This window comes from Podarcis raffonei, chromosome 5 (genome assembly GCF_027172205.1).
Source record: "Podarcis raffonei isolate rPodRaf1 chromosome 5, rPodRaf1.pri, whole genome shotgun sequence".
NCBI classification, from domain to species: Eukaryota; Metazoa; Chordata; class Lepidosauria; order Squamata; family Lacertidae; genus Podarcis; species Podarcis raffonei.
The window spans coordinates 16,529,679-16,546,589 of NC_070606.1; the positions used below are offsets into that span (position 1 = coordinate 16,529,679).

The 16,911-nt window shown below is 44.1% G+C and overlaps 2 protein-coding genes across 11 annotated transcripts in view; one reads left to right on the forward strand and one right to left on the reverse strand.

The window, feature by feature from the left end:
• ZSWIM8 (zinc finger SWIM-type containing 8) overlaps window positions 1–12,354 on the forward strand; it is a 58,689-nt gene extending 46,335 nt beyond the window's left edge. For 2 of the 7 annotated variants that reach the window (XM_053388017.1, XM_053388020.1), the window contains 7 exons: window positions 440–663; window positions 2,495–2,977; window positions 3,621–3,819; window positions 5,776–5,949; window positions 9,499–9,618; window positions 10,569–10,747; window positions 11,320–12,354. In XM_053388017.1, the coding sequence (XP_053243992.1) occupies window positions 440–663; window positions 2,495–2,977; window positions 3,621–3,819; window positions 5,776–5,949; window positions 9,499–9,618; window positions 10,569–10,747; window positions 11,320–11,523 (1,583 nt within the window). In that variant the 3' untranslated portion in view covers window positions 11,524–12,354. Of the gene's footprint in view, window positions 1–439; window positions 664–2,494; window positions 2,978–3,620; window positions 3,820–5,775; window positions 5,950–9,498; window positions 9,619–10,568; window positions 10,748–11,319 lie in introns of those variants that run through there. The other 5 variants (XM_053388019.1, XM_053388021.1, XM_053388018.1 and 2 more) reach the window with 4 other exon arrangements.
• A 2,262-nt stretch (window positions 12,355–14,616) lies between these two features.
• NDST2 (N-deacetylase and N-sulfotransferase 2) overlaps window positions 14,617–16,911 on the reverse strand; it is a 110,321-nt gene continuing 108,026 nt past the window's right edge. For all 4 annotated transcript variants that reach the window (XM_053388023.1, XM_053388024.1, XM_053388025.1 and 1 more), the window contains 2 exons: window positions 16,224–16,326; window positions 14,617–16,125 (listed from right to left, as the gene is read on the reverse strand). In XM_053388023.1, coding sequence (XP_053243998.1) covers window positions 16,000–16,125; window positions 16,224–16,326 — 229 coding nt within the window. In that variant the 3' untranslated portion in view covers window positions 14,617–15,999. The remainder of the gene's footprint in view (window positions 16,126–16,223; window positions 16,327–16,911) is intronic.

Sequence of the window (16,911 nt, forward strand, 5' to 3'; positions counted from 1 at the left end):
AATATAGAAGGGAGCTCAGGTAGAACCACTTGCACTGCTGCAAATGGGTTTTTATTTTTGCAGAGGCAGATTCCTGACAACTGGAGAACAGGTCACATACAGAATATCGAGGCTCCTCTATATAAGGAGTTTATTGCTGAAAGGGTCTCTTTTGGTTAGCTTACCTATGCCAGGATATTTATATTACCAGCACTGCTTTATGAGTGCTTGCTGTAATGACCTTAACATACATCTAAGCTTTAATGTATTTGTCGCAGCCTGCGTTTATTGCTTTGCATTTCTCTCTAGCCGCACTGCTTACAACCCCCACCTCCATGTGTGTACCTGCCGATTCAGGATATTGCACTCTCACCCATGAAAGCCTATGCCATAACATGTGCATTGAGTCTTGTAGGCACCTGAATACTTTGTTGTGCATCCTCTTTTCTCTGGTTTCTAGGGCAAGCCATGGAGATTGGCAGTGCAGCCTTGAACATCCTGGTGGAGTGCTGGGATGGGCACCTGACCCCTCCGGAGGTAGCGTCCCTGGCTGACAGGGCTTCCAGAGCTAGGGATTCCAACATGGTGCGAGCAGCCGCTGAGCTGGCATTGAGCTGCTTGCCGCACGCCCACGCCTTGAACCCAAACGAGATCCAGAGAGCCCTGGTCCAGTGTAAGGAGCAGGTGAGCAGTTCAGAGGTCTCTGTTGATGCTGTCAGGTGCAACTGGGTTCGTCTGTTTCTTCTATTTGCATTTAGTGTTGCAGTCTTTTAGTGTTTGCATTTAGTGTTGTCGTGAGGTCTTTAAAAAAATTATTTAAAAACCCTGGACCCCCAAAAAGGCTAGAGAGATAAATGTTTTGGATTCTTAAAGTCAGGAGTTTGTCTCCAAAAGCTCCAAAGGAACAACTTAAATAACTGCCACTACTATAAGTTATTTTGTGGTATTCCAAAGTAAAATAAATTTATTTTGATCCACTACATTTCTTATATGGGTGCTCTCGTTGTCCCCGAGAGGGGGCAATGACAATAAAGATGATATTATTATTATTATTATTATTATTATTATTATTATTATATTTTCTCCATACACTCATCCAATATTTTCTGTATTAGAATTTGGCCGTTAATGAAATATGGACCTTACACTTCAATATAGGTCTTTCTGCTTTATAATGCAGCCATATGCACCTAGCCTCCTGTGCATAGGCATCTGCAGAGATTTTTCTCGGGGAGGGTGAAAAGTGCATATTCCTAATACATTGATAATACATATATAAACAACTAGCACCAGGGAGCTAGTTTTCCATTTCTGGTAGATCTGCTGACTGAATGGTGATGAGACCTGAAGAGACCTGGCCTCTTAGAAATCAGCAGAACAGGTCTTACCCCTCTGTTGCTTTTCATGCTGTTCATTGACTTATTGACTTGGCACCCAGATGACATACACTGCCACTGCCACTCACACCTAAAAACCTCAGTCCTTTCAATTGGCTCTCAGCACCCACTTCAGCCATTAATTGCACTGCTTCCACAATCAACAATCACACATCACATTTTGCCCCTCCCCAATCCCCATTCTAGGATAAAACACTAGGTTACACTTTAAGGTTGTCATTCACACACTCACATGCCAACAAGGTATAATTGGGTTACCTTGTCAGCCATCTAGTGATGTTTTGTACTAAATCAAATAAATAAATAACACACTCTTAGCCACATAGGTATAATAATGATACATTTTATCTACATAGACTGCAAGGATTTTTTTTAATGTTTACAAACTCAGGGGTGAAATCACTGGGTTTTTTTTTGTTTTTTGCTTTTATGAAAGAAGATTAGAGAGAGAGAAACATGAACCTCCATCTTTGCTGTTATTTTTTGCTCCTGCTTACCTTTTACCAACCCACAGTTACAGTAAAAACCCGAATATCTGAAGGCCAGCAGGAAAGACTTAAAAAGGAACCAGATCTTTCTATATAGACATGTATAGGACATGTCATTCTACCCTTTTATTTGTATACTTGGTTAGGTCTGCTTTCTTAAATATCAGACAGCTATGACACTCATTGGCTAAAAACCTCTGAAAGGCAGGAGCAAGTTAGTTTCCCACAGGAGAGTGCATGCACATTCTGCCTCATAACTTGGGTTCTGCAAGTGCTGGAGGGTTTTGTTTTTAAATAAAAGCTGGAGATCCAAGAAATTCGACTCCCCCCTGCAGACACCCATGCTCCTGCAGATGCCATCTGGAGAGATGTGGGTGGCTATCAAAGAGGGACCCTTCTTGATGTGGCATCACACTTGTGGAATGCTCTTTCCAGACAGGGTTGGCTGATGCCTGTCTTAATGCCGTTTTTGTCCCAGGCAGAGTCTTTTTTATGTTATTTTACCAAGCTTCTATAAGGTTGACTGTTTGGTTCAGAGCTGTTAGCTTGATTGCATTTACACTTTAATTGTAAATTGCAAAGGGCAGTATAAAACACCTTAAATCATCAGTACCTTTCCTAATATTGCAGGATAATCTAATGCTGGAGAAGGCATGCTTGGCCGTAGAGGAGGCAGCCAAAGGAGGCGGTGTTTACCCTGAAGTCCTGTTTGAAGTTGCTCACCAGTGGTACTGGTTGTACGAACAAACTGTTGGCGGAACTCTTGCTCAGAGAGAGGGAGCCACAGGCTGCAGTGCAAGTGGAGCCCGGGCATCCTGCGAAGCGGTGCGTGGGCTGGCAGATACCAGAGTGACGTCAGAACCCACCACAGTGACTGTCGCGGCTGCGGTGACAGCAGCAGCAACGGTGGTGCCCGTAATTTCGGTGGGGTCGACAATCTACCAGCAGCACACCATGGCGGGGCCAGCAATGGCACATGCGCACACCCAGGGTCTGCACCCTTATACAACACTCCAGACCCACATCCCTTGCAATCCTCAGTATATCGGGCACCCTATCCAGCACATGCCACGCCCGGCGGTCTTTCCTGTTCCTGGCTCAGCTTATCCCCAAGTAAGTTATCTTTTGTAGGGTAAGCATCTCGGGGGGGAACATCTTTTTCTGTCCTCCCTAGCGTTGTGGCTTAGGTGAATAGAAGGATGGCAAACTGGATTATTTAGTTTTGCTGGTTTCAGTGTGGGATCATAACGAAAAGGGTGAAAGCACAGCACTAGGATGTGCCAAGGACGAAACTTGGGACCCTGTGCATGCAAATGGCAGCTGGGAAAAGCCCCTGTCCAAGCCCTTAGAGTCACTTCTAGTTAGGGGCAGTAATGGGTTAGAGGGACCAAAAGTCTGAATCTTTGTATAAAGATGTATTTTTTTGTGGATATATATCTCATTGTTGCTCTCCCTGTTTGTGTCAGAATTATTAAATTTCTACTAATTTACAAATTGTTAGCATTTACTGATAAATCTCACATTTTCTCATGCCAGTTTACGGGGGTGGGGAGAATGCCTAAGATAGGCATAGTGGCTATTTTGTCTCCCGTCACATTCCTCCTCAGAAGAAGAATTTTGCTTAGAAGGGCCCAGTGAGCATGGTGAGGGTTCTAGGCTTTCAGGAGTTGGGTTGGAAATGGAGTTCTCGGTACTAGATAGTTGGGTTGCTTGGAGGCCCCTCCTGAAAAACCCTGCCTTGTGTTTTGGGCGCAAGGCAGGGTTACCCTGTCCTCTTCCTTTGCAGGGTGTCCACCCAGCGTTCATTGGAGCACAGTACCCATACTCGGTCACTACCCCGTCTTTGGCAGCTACAGCAGTGTCCTTCCCGGGAGTGCCTGTCCCATCCATGACGCAGATCGCTGTGCATCCATACCATGCTGAGACCGGGCTGTCTCTGTCTTCCAATGTAGCAAGTGAGTATTTCAGTCTTGCTGTGTCTTGTGTAGCATCCTAGCTGAATGGTGGTTCTAGTTTTGCTGAGGCTTATGGAGCTCACCTACTGTGACACAGGAATAGGGGTGCTTTTTGTGCTACTATGAACCCTGAGACATGTAGGTGTCTGATTTATGTGCAAGAGGAAATCTGCCTCAACAGAATCCCTAGTCATGATGTCATAAACCTTCATATTGTTCTGAAGCATATGAGGAAGGAAGATGGCAAGATGAACACAAGTGACTTTTTCTGTTAGGTTTCCTTGCAGGCTTGAGGGGGGCGGGACAACTGGTCTCTGCACCTCTACAATGCAATATCTGGACGCATACAACATTAAAAAAATTTGTTAAGGGTTTCATTTATGCTTTAAAAAACAACCATATACACCACGTTTAAAATGAAAACATACTGCCAGCGCAATCCCTTTGTCCTCTTAGGAAATTATGAAAACTTCAGTGACTATTAGGTAGAATCCTTAGGCTACAAATGAGAAAGAGCCCTCCATGAATAATCCTTAAGACTTCTCAGGCTTGGGAGTAAACAGCTTTAAGCGGGACATTCTTAAAATTGACCTGCAGTGGTCTGTAGCAGGTGGGATGTTGGTCTACCAAACATGGTATAGCTATTACTAGGTTTCCAAAGATTGTGTCATGAAATTGCACATCTAAAGAAAGGGGTGGTTGGCCTGTGGGTGCAATGACCCCTGTAAGAAAGTCTCTTGGTGTAGACTCAGTGTCCCCTTCACCCACTTACAGCTTCCCCCCCCCTCAAAGTGCATGGAGTTGTAGGAAGAAGTTGGAAGGGTGGTTCTCTTTCAGTTCTATATTTTCCAAGGCTTGGATCAGCAGCTGATTGGCAAGCAGAGTAACTGAGAGGGTAGGAGGGAAAGGGCATTAGTCTGAGAGACTGGGCAGAAGAAAATGGGAGTAGCCTGCAGGGAAGAAGTGAGGCATCACAGGAGTCAGGAGCAAGAGAATGGAGTGCCAGGGAGGGAAGGCAAATGTGCAGCCAAGGTGAATGCAGTAAAAATTATTGTTATTATTATTAATAATAATATATTGAAATCACAGAATATTTTAAGGGGCTCCCCTCATCAAATCACCTCGACTGAACTATAAAAATCACTTGTGGTACTTTCTAAAGCTGCCATGGCATAAAAATATGAATCTAATGGATGGATCCTTATGGACCCTCATAATTTTCCATAGCCACCTTGAAATCATAGGTCACCTGTGTGATTTGCTGTCAACCTATGCTAGATCCATGAGGATCAATGCTTTTGTGCTACTAGCAAGCACTGGCTCTGAGATTTTTGACTGTGTAGTCTACCAGTATAAGCTTTAATTTGATAGTGATTGTTCAGGGGCCCTGTGTAAAATCATGCAAATTAAGGGCGATCTATTTCAGTTCTGCTGGATCTAACTTTTGCTTAGAAGGACTCGTTGGAAAAGTGACATTACGTGTGTGCCCAAGTGTGCGCATGTTTTCTGTCTGGTGGGGTGGGGAGAAACAGAGGGAGCAGTGCCTGGGGAGTACTCCCATAAAAATCCAATTGTGTCCCAGGGCCCCAAACAGTTGGTGTCGCTTATTTCATCTTCCCCAATTATTCTGCTGTTGGTGTAAAGACTGTCCTGATACATTACTTGCTGGCTTCCCATTGTCTGCAAAGGGACACGATGCTGTAATAAGATTTGGCTCTTGGGAACTACATTATAAAGCCTGCTCACAGAGAAGGCAAACAAGTGAGCCTTCTTTAGATTTTCTAGGACATGTACTTCTGGGTCTACTTGCTTATGTTTCCTCTTACTACCAGAGTTAATATTAACCCCACAGGTATATGATACAGTTTGGAGCAGGACGTAGTTGGCTGAAGTCCTATAGCTGTTTGATGCCAATATTCCCCCCCTCCCCTTTATACTGTTGTTTGTTTTCTCCAGTAGGAAGTGTTCATGCAGGGTCTACATTCCCAGCGATTCAAGGGACTTCCTTGACGAGTCTATCTTCTCAGCCCAGCTCCCTTGTCACAGGAGGCTTTCCTTCTGAGGATGAGCAGCACAGCCAGCCTGCAGGCAATCAAGGCGTGCATCACCTCCACTCTGCCTACCGAGTTGGTAAGGACAGTTAATTGTGGCTCTTGCAACCCTCTCGTCTGCAATTCAGGACAGGGCTACCGTATGTGAAAATTGACTCTTGTGCCAAGGTCAATTGGGAAGGTGTGCTAATTCTCACGTGATGAAGTGGTTTTAGACTGTTGTTTGGTTTAGGCTGGAATGCATAGCCACAAGACTTACAAGCCGACCACAGAAGCTTGCAGTGCATGAATCTTTTGAGGGGAATGTAAGTGGGTTTGGGGGATGGAATCACAGTGAGAAGAAGTGTGCCAATCAGTAATTTGAGTGCACCAGCTGCCAGCAGTCCTGAGGCAGAAATAGTCTGTTGAGGAAGGACTTCTACAATACTGAGAGGTTCATAGGATTGGGGTGAATGTTAAAATGGTCTTGGTGAGTAGATACACACATAAGGAGGGGTTTTTTTTTGCCAGGCTAGGGGCGGGGGAAGATGCATGTTATGAATCTAGTGTGGAGTGAGCCTTCAAATTGATTCAGAGAGATATGGAGTATGAGGATGGATACTTGGTAGCTGAGATAGTCCCTTTTACCTACGTATACTTGAGTCTCTGGCACATAATGCACAACTAGTCCATGTTGTAGAAAACATGTCACACTCAGGTTCTCCTTGAGGTCAGTGCCTTCTGGAGCTCAGAGTACTTGAGCCCTGAGTTGCTTCCTCTTGCCTTCCAAGTAAAATAATTGTGGGGCAGGGAGCTTGAGTTCAGTAGAAAACTGGGCATGGAAGAAAGCCAGCTTCAGCATCAACAGGTCTAGGTGCCAGGGCCTCTGAGGATCACATTAGGAATATCAAGCTACCTCAATACCAGGAGCCAAGGAGAGGATGGTAGAAACCAGTGGCTTAAAGATCCCTGCAACCCCACCCCATGCTCTTGGCAATCAGGCTCAGGAATCTGGTCATATAATTGGACAGCTTGGCATTACACCTGGGCCCAAGCAAAGTATAGCTGTTGGGTGCATTCAGGATCTCCCTCAGGTACATCAGTCTCAAGGATGCCAGCAGCTTCTCTGCTTCATTATAGTGATAATAATCTGCCTCCTTTGTGTCCCTCATGATTAGTATGGCCCATGCTGAGACACTGACTGTGACAAAAAGCCAAGGGCTATCCAGTGTTTCTGGGGGTAAAGCAGAAGAAGCCCTTCTGACTGCTTTCAACAGGCATGTTTTGTGCAGTTGGGAGTCTTTCCTGGACCTATGCCCTGTGGGCACCACATGTACAGCCTTTATCTGAATTTTGGCACCTCATTCATAAGCATTCTGGTACCTTGCTGTGCCAGACAAGCACAGTTGAGCTACTGTCTTGAAGAGGTTCTTGATTCTCGAGAAACCAAACTTTGATCAGGCTGACTCACCACTGTTGGCTGAACTTATTTTGCTGCCCGAAGTGGAAACCAAATGCCCCATTCTGCTGCATTGCAGGACTGGCACTGGGTCTCCCATGAAATGGGAGGAGAAAATATTGCAGATGTCAGTGGAACAAAGCCCATGGTCATGGTGTGAGGTAACTGGGCTAGAAATGACAGGCTTGTAAGACTCAACCATATGAGCCACCTTGTTCAATATGACCTGTTCTGAGCAGAAGACGTGTGTAAGATAAGCCTTGATTACTGTTCCAAGGAGGGAGATGGAACTCCCTCAACCTCTGCTTTGTGATGAGTCCTCAAATCTCTAAGGTCTTGATACCAGATGCCCATCCTTGACTGCATTGGTTATGAGTGACTGCCAGGACTTGGTCACATTGAATGGTTCACACCCTGCTGGTGTTGCAGGGCTATTGAGAACTTTGGTTTTCAGGGCTGATAGTGGTGTTTAACTGTAATGTCCTGGATTGATTACAAAATGGATTATCTTGCAGATTCCTAGAAATCAAAGTTGGCCCCTTTTGGAATGCCTATAGAATGGATGTAACATAATTCCAACTGTGTTCTGAGGGTGGAGATCCAAAACCGCCTATGTGGTGTTATTTTGGGACACTGAACAAAATAAAATGTACACTGTCATATAAAATGGGGATTGGAGGAGGAATAAAGTTCCTAGTGGCTACTAGAAGGTGAATGGATGCGAAGAGTTTGCATGTTTCAGTGATTTTTGTAAAGCTGTTTCTTTTTGCAAAAATAAAAATTTAAACACAAATGAACCAACCAACAATACTTCCTTTTTCATCTCCGCCTACTGCAGTCTAATAAAATCATAGTAATTACAGGAAAAGGAATTGATCACTGCATATTTATATGGAACAAAGAATGTCAATTGGGGGACTCGGTCACTTATTTCTTAATTTTACTATGTTAACACAGCCTTCTGGGCGATCTTGATTATTCTTCAACCTTAACCAGGTTTCCCTCCTAAGTAGACTGTAAAGACACCTGTAGGGTTCTTGGGGTGTGAAGAAGGAGACACACACAATGAAATGGAAAGGGAGCAGGGGTGAAGATCCGTCATGTGTTCCCTCAATGCTGTTGTCAAGGCTCACAATCAGTGCACAGTTTGCTTTCTATCTCTAGCACATAATCTCCTAAATTGGAGTTTGAAAGGGAGTCCAGCTGGGGTAGAGTGTGTTGCTCTGCCTTTTGCTTTGAAGGGAAGGTGAAGGCATGCCTTCCAGTCCTGGCTTTGGGCTGACATCCAAATCCTTGGGGCATAATATGGGGCATATCTGGGATGGAGCAAGTCGTCGTCCTTTACCATTTAACACTGTGGTAAAATGTACTAGTCTAGGAAGTACCCCCCAGGTAGGTGGGCTTGTAAGATGTCCAGAATTTGGGGTCAGCCTGAAATGTTCTGGCTTTCCCTGGTCACAGTGTATCCTTATTCTACTCTGGCCTAGGTTTGTATTTACTTGCAGTTGGATTCCCAGTTGGCCATATTGAAATTGATTGCCAGTGGGAACCTGGGCATTTTCAAAACTCCTTATATATGGAGAATCCAGACTGTCCTGAGTTGCTCTCCATATTGTGGTTGGTGTCCTTATCCATTCTATGGCAGAATGATGTAGAGGAGGGGTTTGTGTCACTGGAGTCCCCTTGGAAATATTGTCTCCCTGTTTTGGCTGTTGTCACAGATATGAAAGAGTACAGGAGCAGAGGGGGAAGCCTAACACAGACCTGTTCGGAGAGTGTTGTTTTGCATAGGAACTGAGGGCATAACTGAATGGTGAATGTTGATGTCTGTGTTTAAACAAAATGAAAAATGAAAATAAAAAGTCCTGCTGGCTTTCTATTTGTTTTTTTAAAAGCTGCTTTTGAAAGAGCAGAGGAAGATGTACATTTATGCTTCCCCCCCACCCGCTGCTTCTCAGCTCCAGATCGTTCTGCAAGCTGTCGCTTCGTCTTCTCCCAAATCCACAGGGATTACAAATGTTGTCAACCTTTTTACCACCTTGCAAAGATAAGCAGAGACATCATTTGGCATAATTGCCATCTCCTAGCTCATTTCTATGAAATGGTTGCGAATGGGTGGGCACTACCCCTCATAAGTCTTGAGGGGCTTAACTTGGTTGTCTGAAATTTTGAATTTGCACTTCCCTGCAGGAATGTTAGCGCTGGAGATGCTTGGCCGCAGAGCTCACAATGACCACCCCAACAACTTCTCACGCAGCCCACCCTACACAGAAGATGTGAAATGGCTCCTGGGATTAGCTGCCAAATTAGGTAAGGCCCAAATCAGAAAAACACTTGTTTTTCTGTGAGTAAAGGTTCACTTAGTCCCAAGGCAACATTTTCCGCCAAGCTCTTCTGCTTTTCGTGTATCTTCATCTGATTGCCCATACTGTAGCAGTGGCATTGATTCTAGAACTGGATAAAATGTGGAAAATAAAATTAATTCGCAAAGAGAGACCGCAGTAAATATTGTCGCTTCTGATCCATAACAGAAGACTATCGCGTGGAGATGTAAATGACACCAAAACTGAACAGCTTAAAGGGGTTTTTTTAGGCACTGCTGGGATGGCTAACCTTTTTTGGTCCAAGGACTGCATTGACCCATGGTCAGCTGTATGGGGGTCCCATACCATAGTAGGTATGGGACCCCCATAAAAGTGGTTACAAGTAATCCCCCTCTTTTTAAAAAAATGGGATCTTTGATGGGCCATAAAAACATTCTGGCATCATAGCAGGTAACTTCAGGAACTACGAATAATTCTATTTTAAAAATAGAAAAATTGCCGGACTGGGGTGTTTTTTTAAGAAAACAAAACTCTTGGCATCATGATATCAGAGTGAGAGACCTGGAGGAGCAGTAGAACATAAAAATACATAGGGGGTGGGGAAGCAAAAAAACACCTTTGGGTGTGTGGATAAGGCCCATGCATTAGTCCAAGTGTAATTTAGAAATTTGCTAAGTTCTATAAAAAGAAAAGCAGTGTTTGTGGATTACTCTTGTATTAGCTAGATTCCTCAATACAGTTTTAATTGCTGGTAAGTGAAGAGTAAGCAAGGTTGGCAGATTCTCCCGTCTGATGTGTGCTCTGGCTCATTGCAGCTAATTTGTAGATGCTGTGCTCTGCCCCTTGCTAAGGAGGAGAAGTAGTTGTCCTCTTGGTTTTTCAGTATGCCTTGCCTGTTCTTCCTACTCAACTGCATCCACCTTTGTTTTTCTGCAGGTGTCAACTATGTGCATCAATTCTGTCTTGGTGCAGCCAAGGGGGTTCTGAGCCCTTTTGTGTTGCAAGAGATCATCATGGAATCCCTGCAGAGGCTCAATCCTGCCCATGTCCACAATCACCTGCGCACACCAGCCTTCCACCAGTTGGTACAGAGGTGCCAGCAGGCATACATACAGGTTCGTATGCCCCTTCCTTTCCATTGGGTCAAGCTTGCTTCACCTAGGTGCTCATTGCTGCTCCAGAAAGCATAGCCACACCATCAGTTAAATACCTTCCTGGATAACGTGAAGGCTGTTAAGTCAAAGCACTTGTAGGTTAATAGTAGGTGAATAACCTCCTAATGCCCCTTAAAGGCTGGCAGAATGAGATTCTTCATCTCTCATTTAGTGTATGTGTTGAGAAAACTGAGAATTAAGTCCTTATTACAGTATTGCTTGACTGTCTAGACGGCCTTTTGTTTTGTTGTGTTGATCCTGGGCCTCAAAGTCTGCTTGCCATCCCTCCTTTGGGAGAATAAATAAGAGCCAGTGTAGGGCAGAGCTTAAAAGCTGAACCTTGACTCTTGAGTCAACGTTGTTGAGGGATCTTGGGCCAGCCTGTCCCTTCCTCCACAACCTACCTATTACGTAAGGCGTTTCTGCCACCACAGCAGCAAAAGGGGAAGAGTGTGATCAGGTAGAACATGGAAAATGCATTATTACCTTGGAGGCTGTATCTGAACATCATTTCCCACTTGTGTCCCCTAAAGTACATCCACCACCGGCTGATCCACCTCACTCCGGCAGACTACGATGACTTTGTGAATGCCATTCGCAGCGCCAGAAGCGCCTTCTGCCTGACCCCTATGGGCATGATGCAATTCAATGACATCCTTCAGAACCTGAAGCGCAGCAAGCAGACTAAGGATTTGTGGCAAAGGGTCTCTTTGGAAATGACCACCTTTTCACCATGACGGCTTGGGGGTGGCTTCTTTTAGCTAGAGTTCTGTTCGTGGCACCCTTCCATACCGGATCTTTTTTTTTTTAGCTGTTGGAAACCACTGATTTGATGTATTTATACCAAGGCATTCCTCTTCGTGCAACTGTGACTGTGCTCCACTTCCCTTGTTTTCTTCTCCCCAGCAGGTGGAGTCAAGAAAGTAGTTTTGCAAGTGCAAGGAAGTACGTGGGTGTGTATGAGAGTGTTTTCTGTGTGAGAGTTGCAGGGGTTGGGGGGGGGGGAGAGGGAGAGTTGTCTGGCTGGCTGATACTTGGCCAGTGCTTTCAGCCCCCTTCCTGTGCAGTTTTCTAAATGAGGGTGTGTGTGTGTGCGTGCGTGCCTGCATGTTAAGGGCGTAGGGTGGAGCCTGTCCTTTATAATATTTATTTTAGCATTTATAAATATGTATACTACTTTCTATAAGGTTCTAAAAATTTCATTCATCATAGGGCCAGGAGAGGAAAGAGTTTTCTTTTTGCGCATCCTGGGCTCCTCCGTCACCATTCCGCCTGCAGCAACTACCCAGAGGAGCTCAGGCTGAAGCGGAAAGAGCTCCGTCAGCCAGCACTGCCTACATGTTTGATGGGCAAAAGGCCCCAGAACAGTATTGAGCTGGCTATTGCAGTCTCTTTGCTGCTTGGACTGTGGCCCCAAAGAGTTTTTGTCATCAGGCTTTGTAGGATGTTCCAACCATGGTGGTTCTGAGTTCTACAGTCATGTTACTTTGGCTGGGATGTTAGCTCTCCTGTAATCAATTTCTTATTCCTTGTTTCAGTTTCCTGATTAAAACACTCATTTTCTTAGACTGATTCTCTTCTCCATCCTTCTGTTAATCATGCTGAGGATGCGATAAAACACGGAACTTAAGGCTGCCTGCAGCAGGAGGTTGTTACCTTGTAACACGAATGGTCTTTGACGTACACCAGAATTTCATTGCGATTCTGCTCACCATGCTAACACACAGTACAATTAGGCAATGAGCTAACCTGGTTAGAGAAAGGCAGGTCATCCGAGGCAGGTTAGAATGTGAAGAAAGGGGTTTGGGCTCTCTTGCTCCTAAATACAGATGGATTATTCCTGACATTGTCCTTTCCTGTTTTGATTGTTCTTTACCTCTTTGCAATTTACCTTGTTAAGTTGTTTGGGGGCATTTTTTGTATAAAGTGATGAATACAGTAAATGATATTACTAACAAAAACAGTAAAATCAAAATCCTACGAGAGCCCTGTTGGATCAGACCAAGGAAGATTCTCCCGCTTAAGCATCCTATTTCTAACACAGGCATGCTCACAAAATTCTAGGTTGTTTACTGACAGCTTCCCTCTCTGGTAGTTCTGATTCTTCCTTTCACTATTAGTAGCTTTGATACTGTTATCTACTAATTTTTCAAGTAAAGAAGTTCAGCTACTGGCCCTTAAGGCAAGGAGAAGATAGTATTATTCCCCCCCCCAAAAAAAAACAACCCCTGGTGTGGCGTTGCATACTTCCTAGTCTTACACTATAAAGGAGGCTGTTTTTACTGATAGGTTATGAGAAATAATTGTATTTTTGTAACAGCAACACTTCTAGGAGATACTGTGTATGCTAGCTGGATCCACTGACTTATGGTTTATCAAGAAGCCCTAGTTTTTTGTCACTTGTGTTTGACATTGTGCTTTCCACCCCACCCCTCATGGCGGTTCTGCTCTGGGTTTCTGCCCTCTAAGGTCCTGGTGTTGGTATCTGCTAAAGATTTTTTCAAATATTTGTTTTGGCAGAGTTTGTGCTTCCAGTAAGCAAGACTTCTACCCTTGGAAGCTGCCTTGCCTTTTTATAGTTTCCTTGGTCTTTGTTTGTTAACCAGCCCATTGAATGGGTTTGTATTTTTCGACATCTGTGCTATGCATTCTCTTTGTAGTCCTGTTAGGTGGTTTTAGGCAGATTCCTGCCAGTGTAGCTCTTTTGTCTCCCTTTCAGCCTTTTCCATTAATCCTCTTAATTTTTCAAAGTTTTCTCTCTCAAAATGAAATGTCAGACTTTCTTGGCATGTTTCAATTTAAGTTGGTTACTGTGAGTGGTTTGACAGTAGTTGCATCTATCACTTTCCATAGCATGTGCCCAGCCTGGTTTTAATATGCACCCACCTGTCTAAGTGTTTTTATGCCTGTGATTATTATAAAAGCTAAATATGGGGCAGGTAAGGCAAGGGCATGCATAAAAGATTTCAGCTTTTCTTCTTTTGTTTGAGCACATTATTCATGGTGGATCATTAATATGTCATAGTCTCAACTGTTTTTTTGCGGCCCCTACTGTCTATTAAGTCCTTTATTTTGCTTCCTCCTATGAAATGTTGTGTTTCTCTGTGATTATAGACTGGACCCTTTTTGGAATTGTGCAGCCTTTCTCAGTGGTAGCGCTCTAAGTACAAGTGCAGCGATACTTCTCGGTTTTTGCAGTTTAACATTTTTCCACTTACAAATGAGCGTGTATGTTATCGGCAGCTAGCATATGCTCTCAATTAATAGATATAAACATTGGAGATATAACTTGATGTCGGTATCAACATCTTGCATTGTAAACGACTTTCCTGAGGAAACTCGTTATCTGAACTTGGTGTGTTCAAATCCACACAATCCTAATTAGCTGTCTTGAGAGAAGTGATATCTAACTGCCACAGAAGGTGGCTTTAATCAGGGTTTTCTTTTCAGCCAGAACCTCTCACGTGGGCGCCATTGCCATTCTAAGAGGAGGGAAATATTGTTGGTGAGTTCCGCTTTTATTCATTTGCAGAAGCTCAGTTTGAAGTGTCAGAATAGCCCCTTCCATTTAGGGAGAGAGAAAATTGAGCTAGTTGAAGTAGCAGGGGGTGCAGGGCAGGTTATCTGGCCACCTATTGTGTGAAAAGCCTAGTATGTTTTTTTGGCACATGCACAAGAGAGGTAAAATTGCCATGGGCCCCTTTTAGCCATCGTGGGGTCCAGGGCGATCTCTGCCATGCAGTGTTGAAGCAGCTGCTTTGTTTCCTTGTACGTTCATAGCTGGCTGTTGTGGAGGTGTGTGGTACAACCGGACACTAGTCACAGAGAAATAAAGTAAGTACATTTATTGACTCCAAATGCTACGTCTAACCTTTATTTAGACATTGTGCTCAGCTGCAAGAGCCAAGAATTTATCCTTATCATTCAATGTGAATGACATACATGAATCCAGTGCAGGAAGCACAGCACTTGCTTCTCTCTTCAGCCACAGGGTTTTAGGTTTGTTGGTTCCATTTTTGATAGCACAACATTTCCCTCTGCATGGTGACACATTGGATGAAATATTATATAATCCATATTATATATTTACAAACAATGGTAAACTGACAATTAAAAATACACAATAACTAAGGCTCCATGTATAAGCTTGGCTGAAATCACGTTCCCCCTCTTGGAGTGGGCACGCTGAGTTACCCGAGGGCTCTTCCTGCCCCAATCAGCTCCTATATATATCCCTCAGTGAACCTGGCACTTGTTGCGAGCAGCTGCTGGACCACTCTACATAAGGCATGTTAGGAGGGATGGGCAGGAGTGCTGTAGCTCTCCACTCACATAGTGGTTGTAATGAGGAAATGCTGAGATTAAAGAGTTGGCTGGAGACCCACGACCTGCAGAATTTGAGGCAAAATGAGTGATTTGAACTGACAACACAGATTTGTAGTCCATCTCATTCAGCCTTGTTAAGATGAAAACGAATAGCCTATTTGAGATTGCTGAATCCCCTTTCCACCCCAGCTGAAAGTTAAGACTGTTCTAATTAGTTACAAGTGAACACTGTTTCTTTATAGTTTATGAATGAATGTGGCACCATCGTATCCCCCCCTTTTTTTACCTGACACGAGGGGGGGAATAGTAATCTCTCTCCCATGAGAACTTAACGCAAGTTTCTGCTGCCTTGTTGACCACTTCCCTGCCCTCCTTCCCTTTCCACTAGAATAGGGTTAATGAAATAACTAAGGCTGCAGTCAGATAAATGAAACTTGCTGTCCATTATTAGCAACATCACCCTAACAACCACATAAGGGTACAATATTAAGACATTCACTTGCTAGCATCCTGAGTGTTTTGGACATAAATAGGGAATGTCCCAGTAGCCTACACAGTTGCATGCTTTTGTTTTTCTGTGGAGTCTACTCTGGGCTTTCTGGCACAGGGGAATTATAGCACAGAAGCATTCCTGTGTCAGCCACCCTAAATTTTTTAGATAGAGGGCCATGACCGCACAGTGGCTTGTGCCATTTCGTTCTCTGGGTATCTCTCCAATGTAACAAACCATTAATAGGTGAAAGTGCATGGTCTATAATCAGGCTAGCACACTTCCTGCTCCTGCCTCCAGTTTCCTTTCATAGAGAAGAGATGGCAGCAGTGTGTGTTTTTCCCCAGTGGCTCCCACATCCAGATGTTGGGCAGCACTGACGCCAGCACCTTGGACTTCAGCTCCAGCTAGAATTTTGCAGCTCCTCTCGGAGCCATGTAGGAAGGGGCTGTCCAAACTTGTTCATCAACTTGGATAGTTCAATGTTGTGCTCGCGATAGAAGTCTGCCAGGAACATGCGGGACTGCAACAGTTCCAAAGGAAGAGCAGAGTTAATGAAGGACTGCTCACAACCACCCCTCCCAATTACATTACTGAGATGAATCCCACTTGGCTACTCACTGAGGAATCCATGTCTGGATATTTTCTTCCTTTACTTTTCCCCAGGCACTTGGTCTTCCCTCCTTCCAGAACTTGACACCAAAATCCTTTTGCTTCATCAAACCTGAAAAAGGATGCCTGCTTTATATACCTGCACACTTGGGCTCTGAGTTGGAGAAATCTGAAGGGCTAGGCTAATGGCTTTCTAACATTTTATTTGCTTTCTAGAGGAAAGGGGCTGAAAGCAGGTTCCACAAAAAAGTAAAACAAAGATTAACTTTTAATTGTTGTTGCAATGCCTTGCTAATATTTCACAAGTGCATGAGCACTCATGTTTCAAAATTTGCCAGAATAGTTTGGTGATCTGGTGCAGACCTAATGCTGGCTCCTTACAAAATCATAGGTTCCAAATTGGTAGCCACACTTGATACGTGTACCACACTGGTACAACGTTCCTCTTCCCTGGTATTCACCATGGTTTTGTTACAAATGCACTAATGCAAACCAGATTCCCTCAGAACTAGTTCGCAAATGCATTTCTATCCATGGCTTAAGAGTAACCGGCTTACAAAAAGTAGCATGATTTGCATTAGTATATGGTGCAGGTTTGTAATTGCGGAATCCTAATAATAATAATCATATGTGAACTGTGGCAAGAGGTTAAGTTAAACTGTTGTCTTGAGCTTCATAGGGGGTCTGATTTATCACC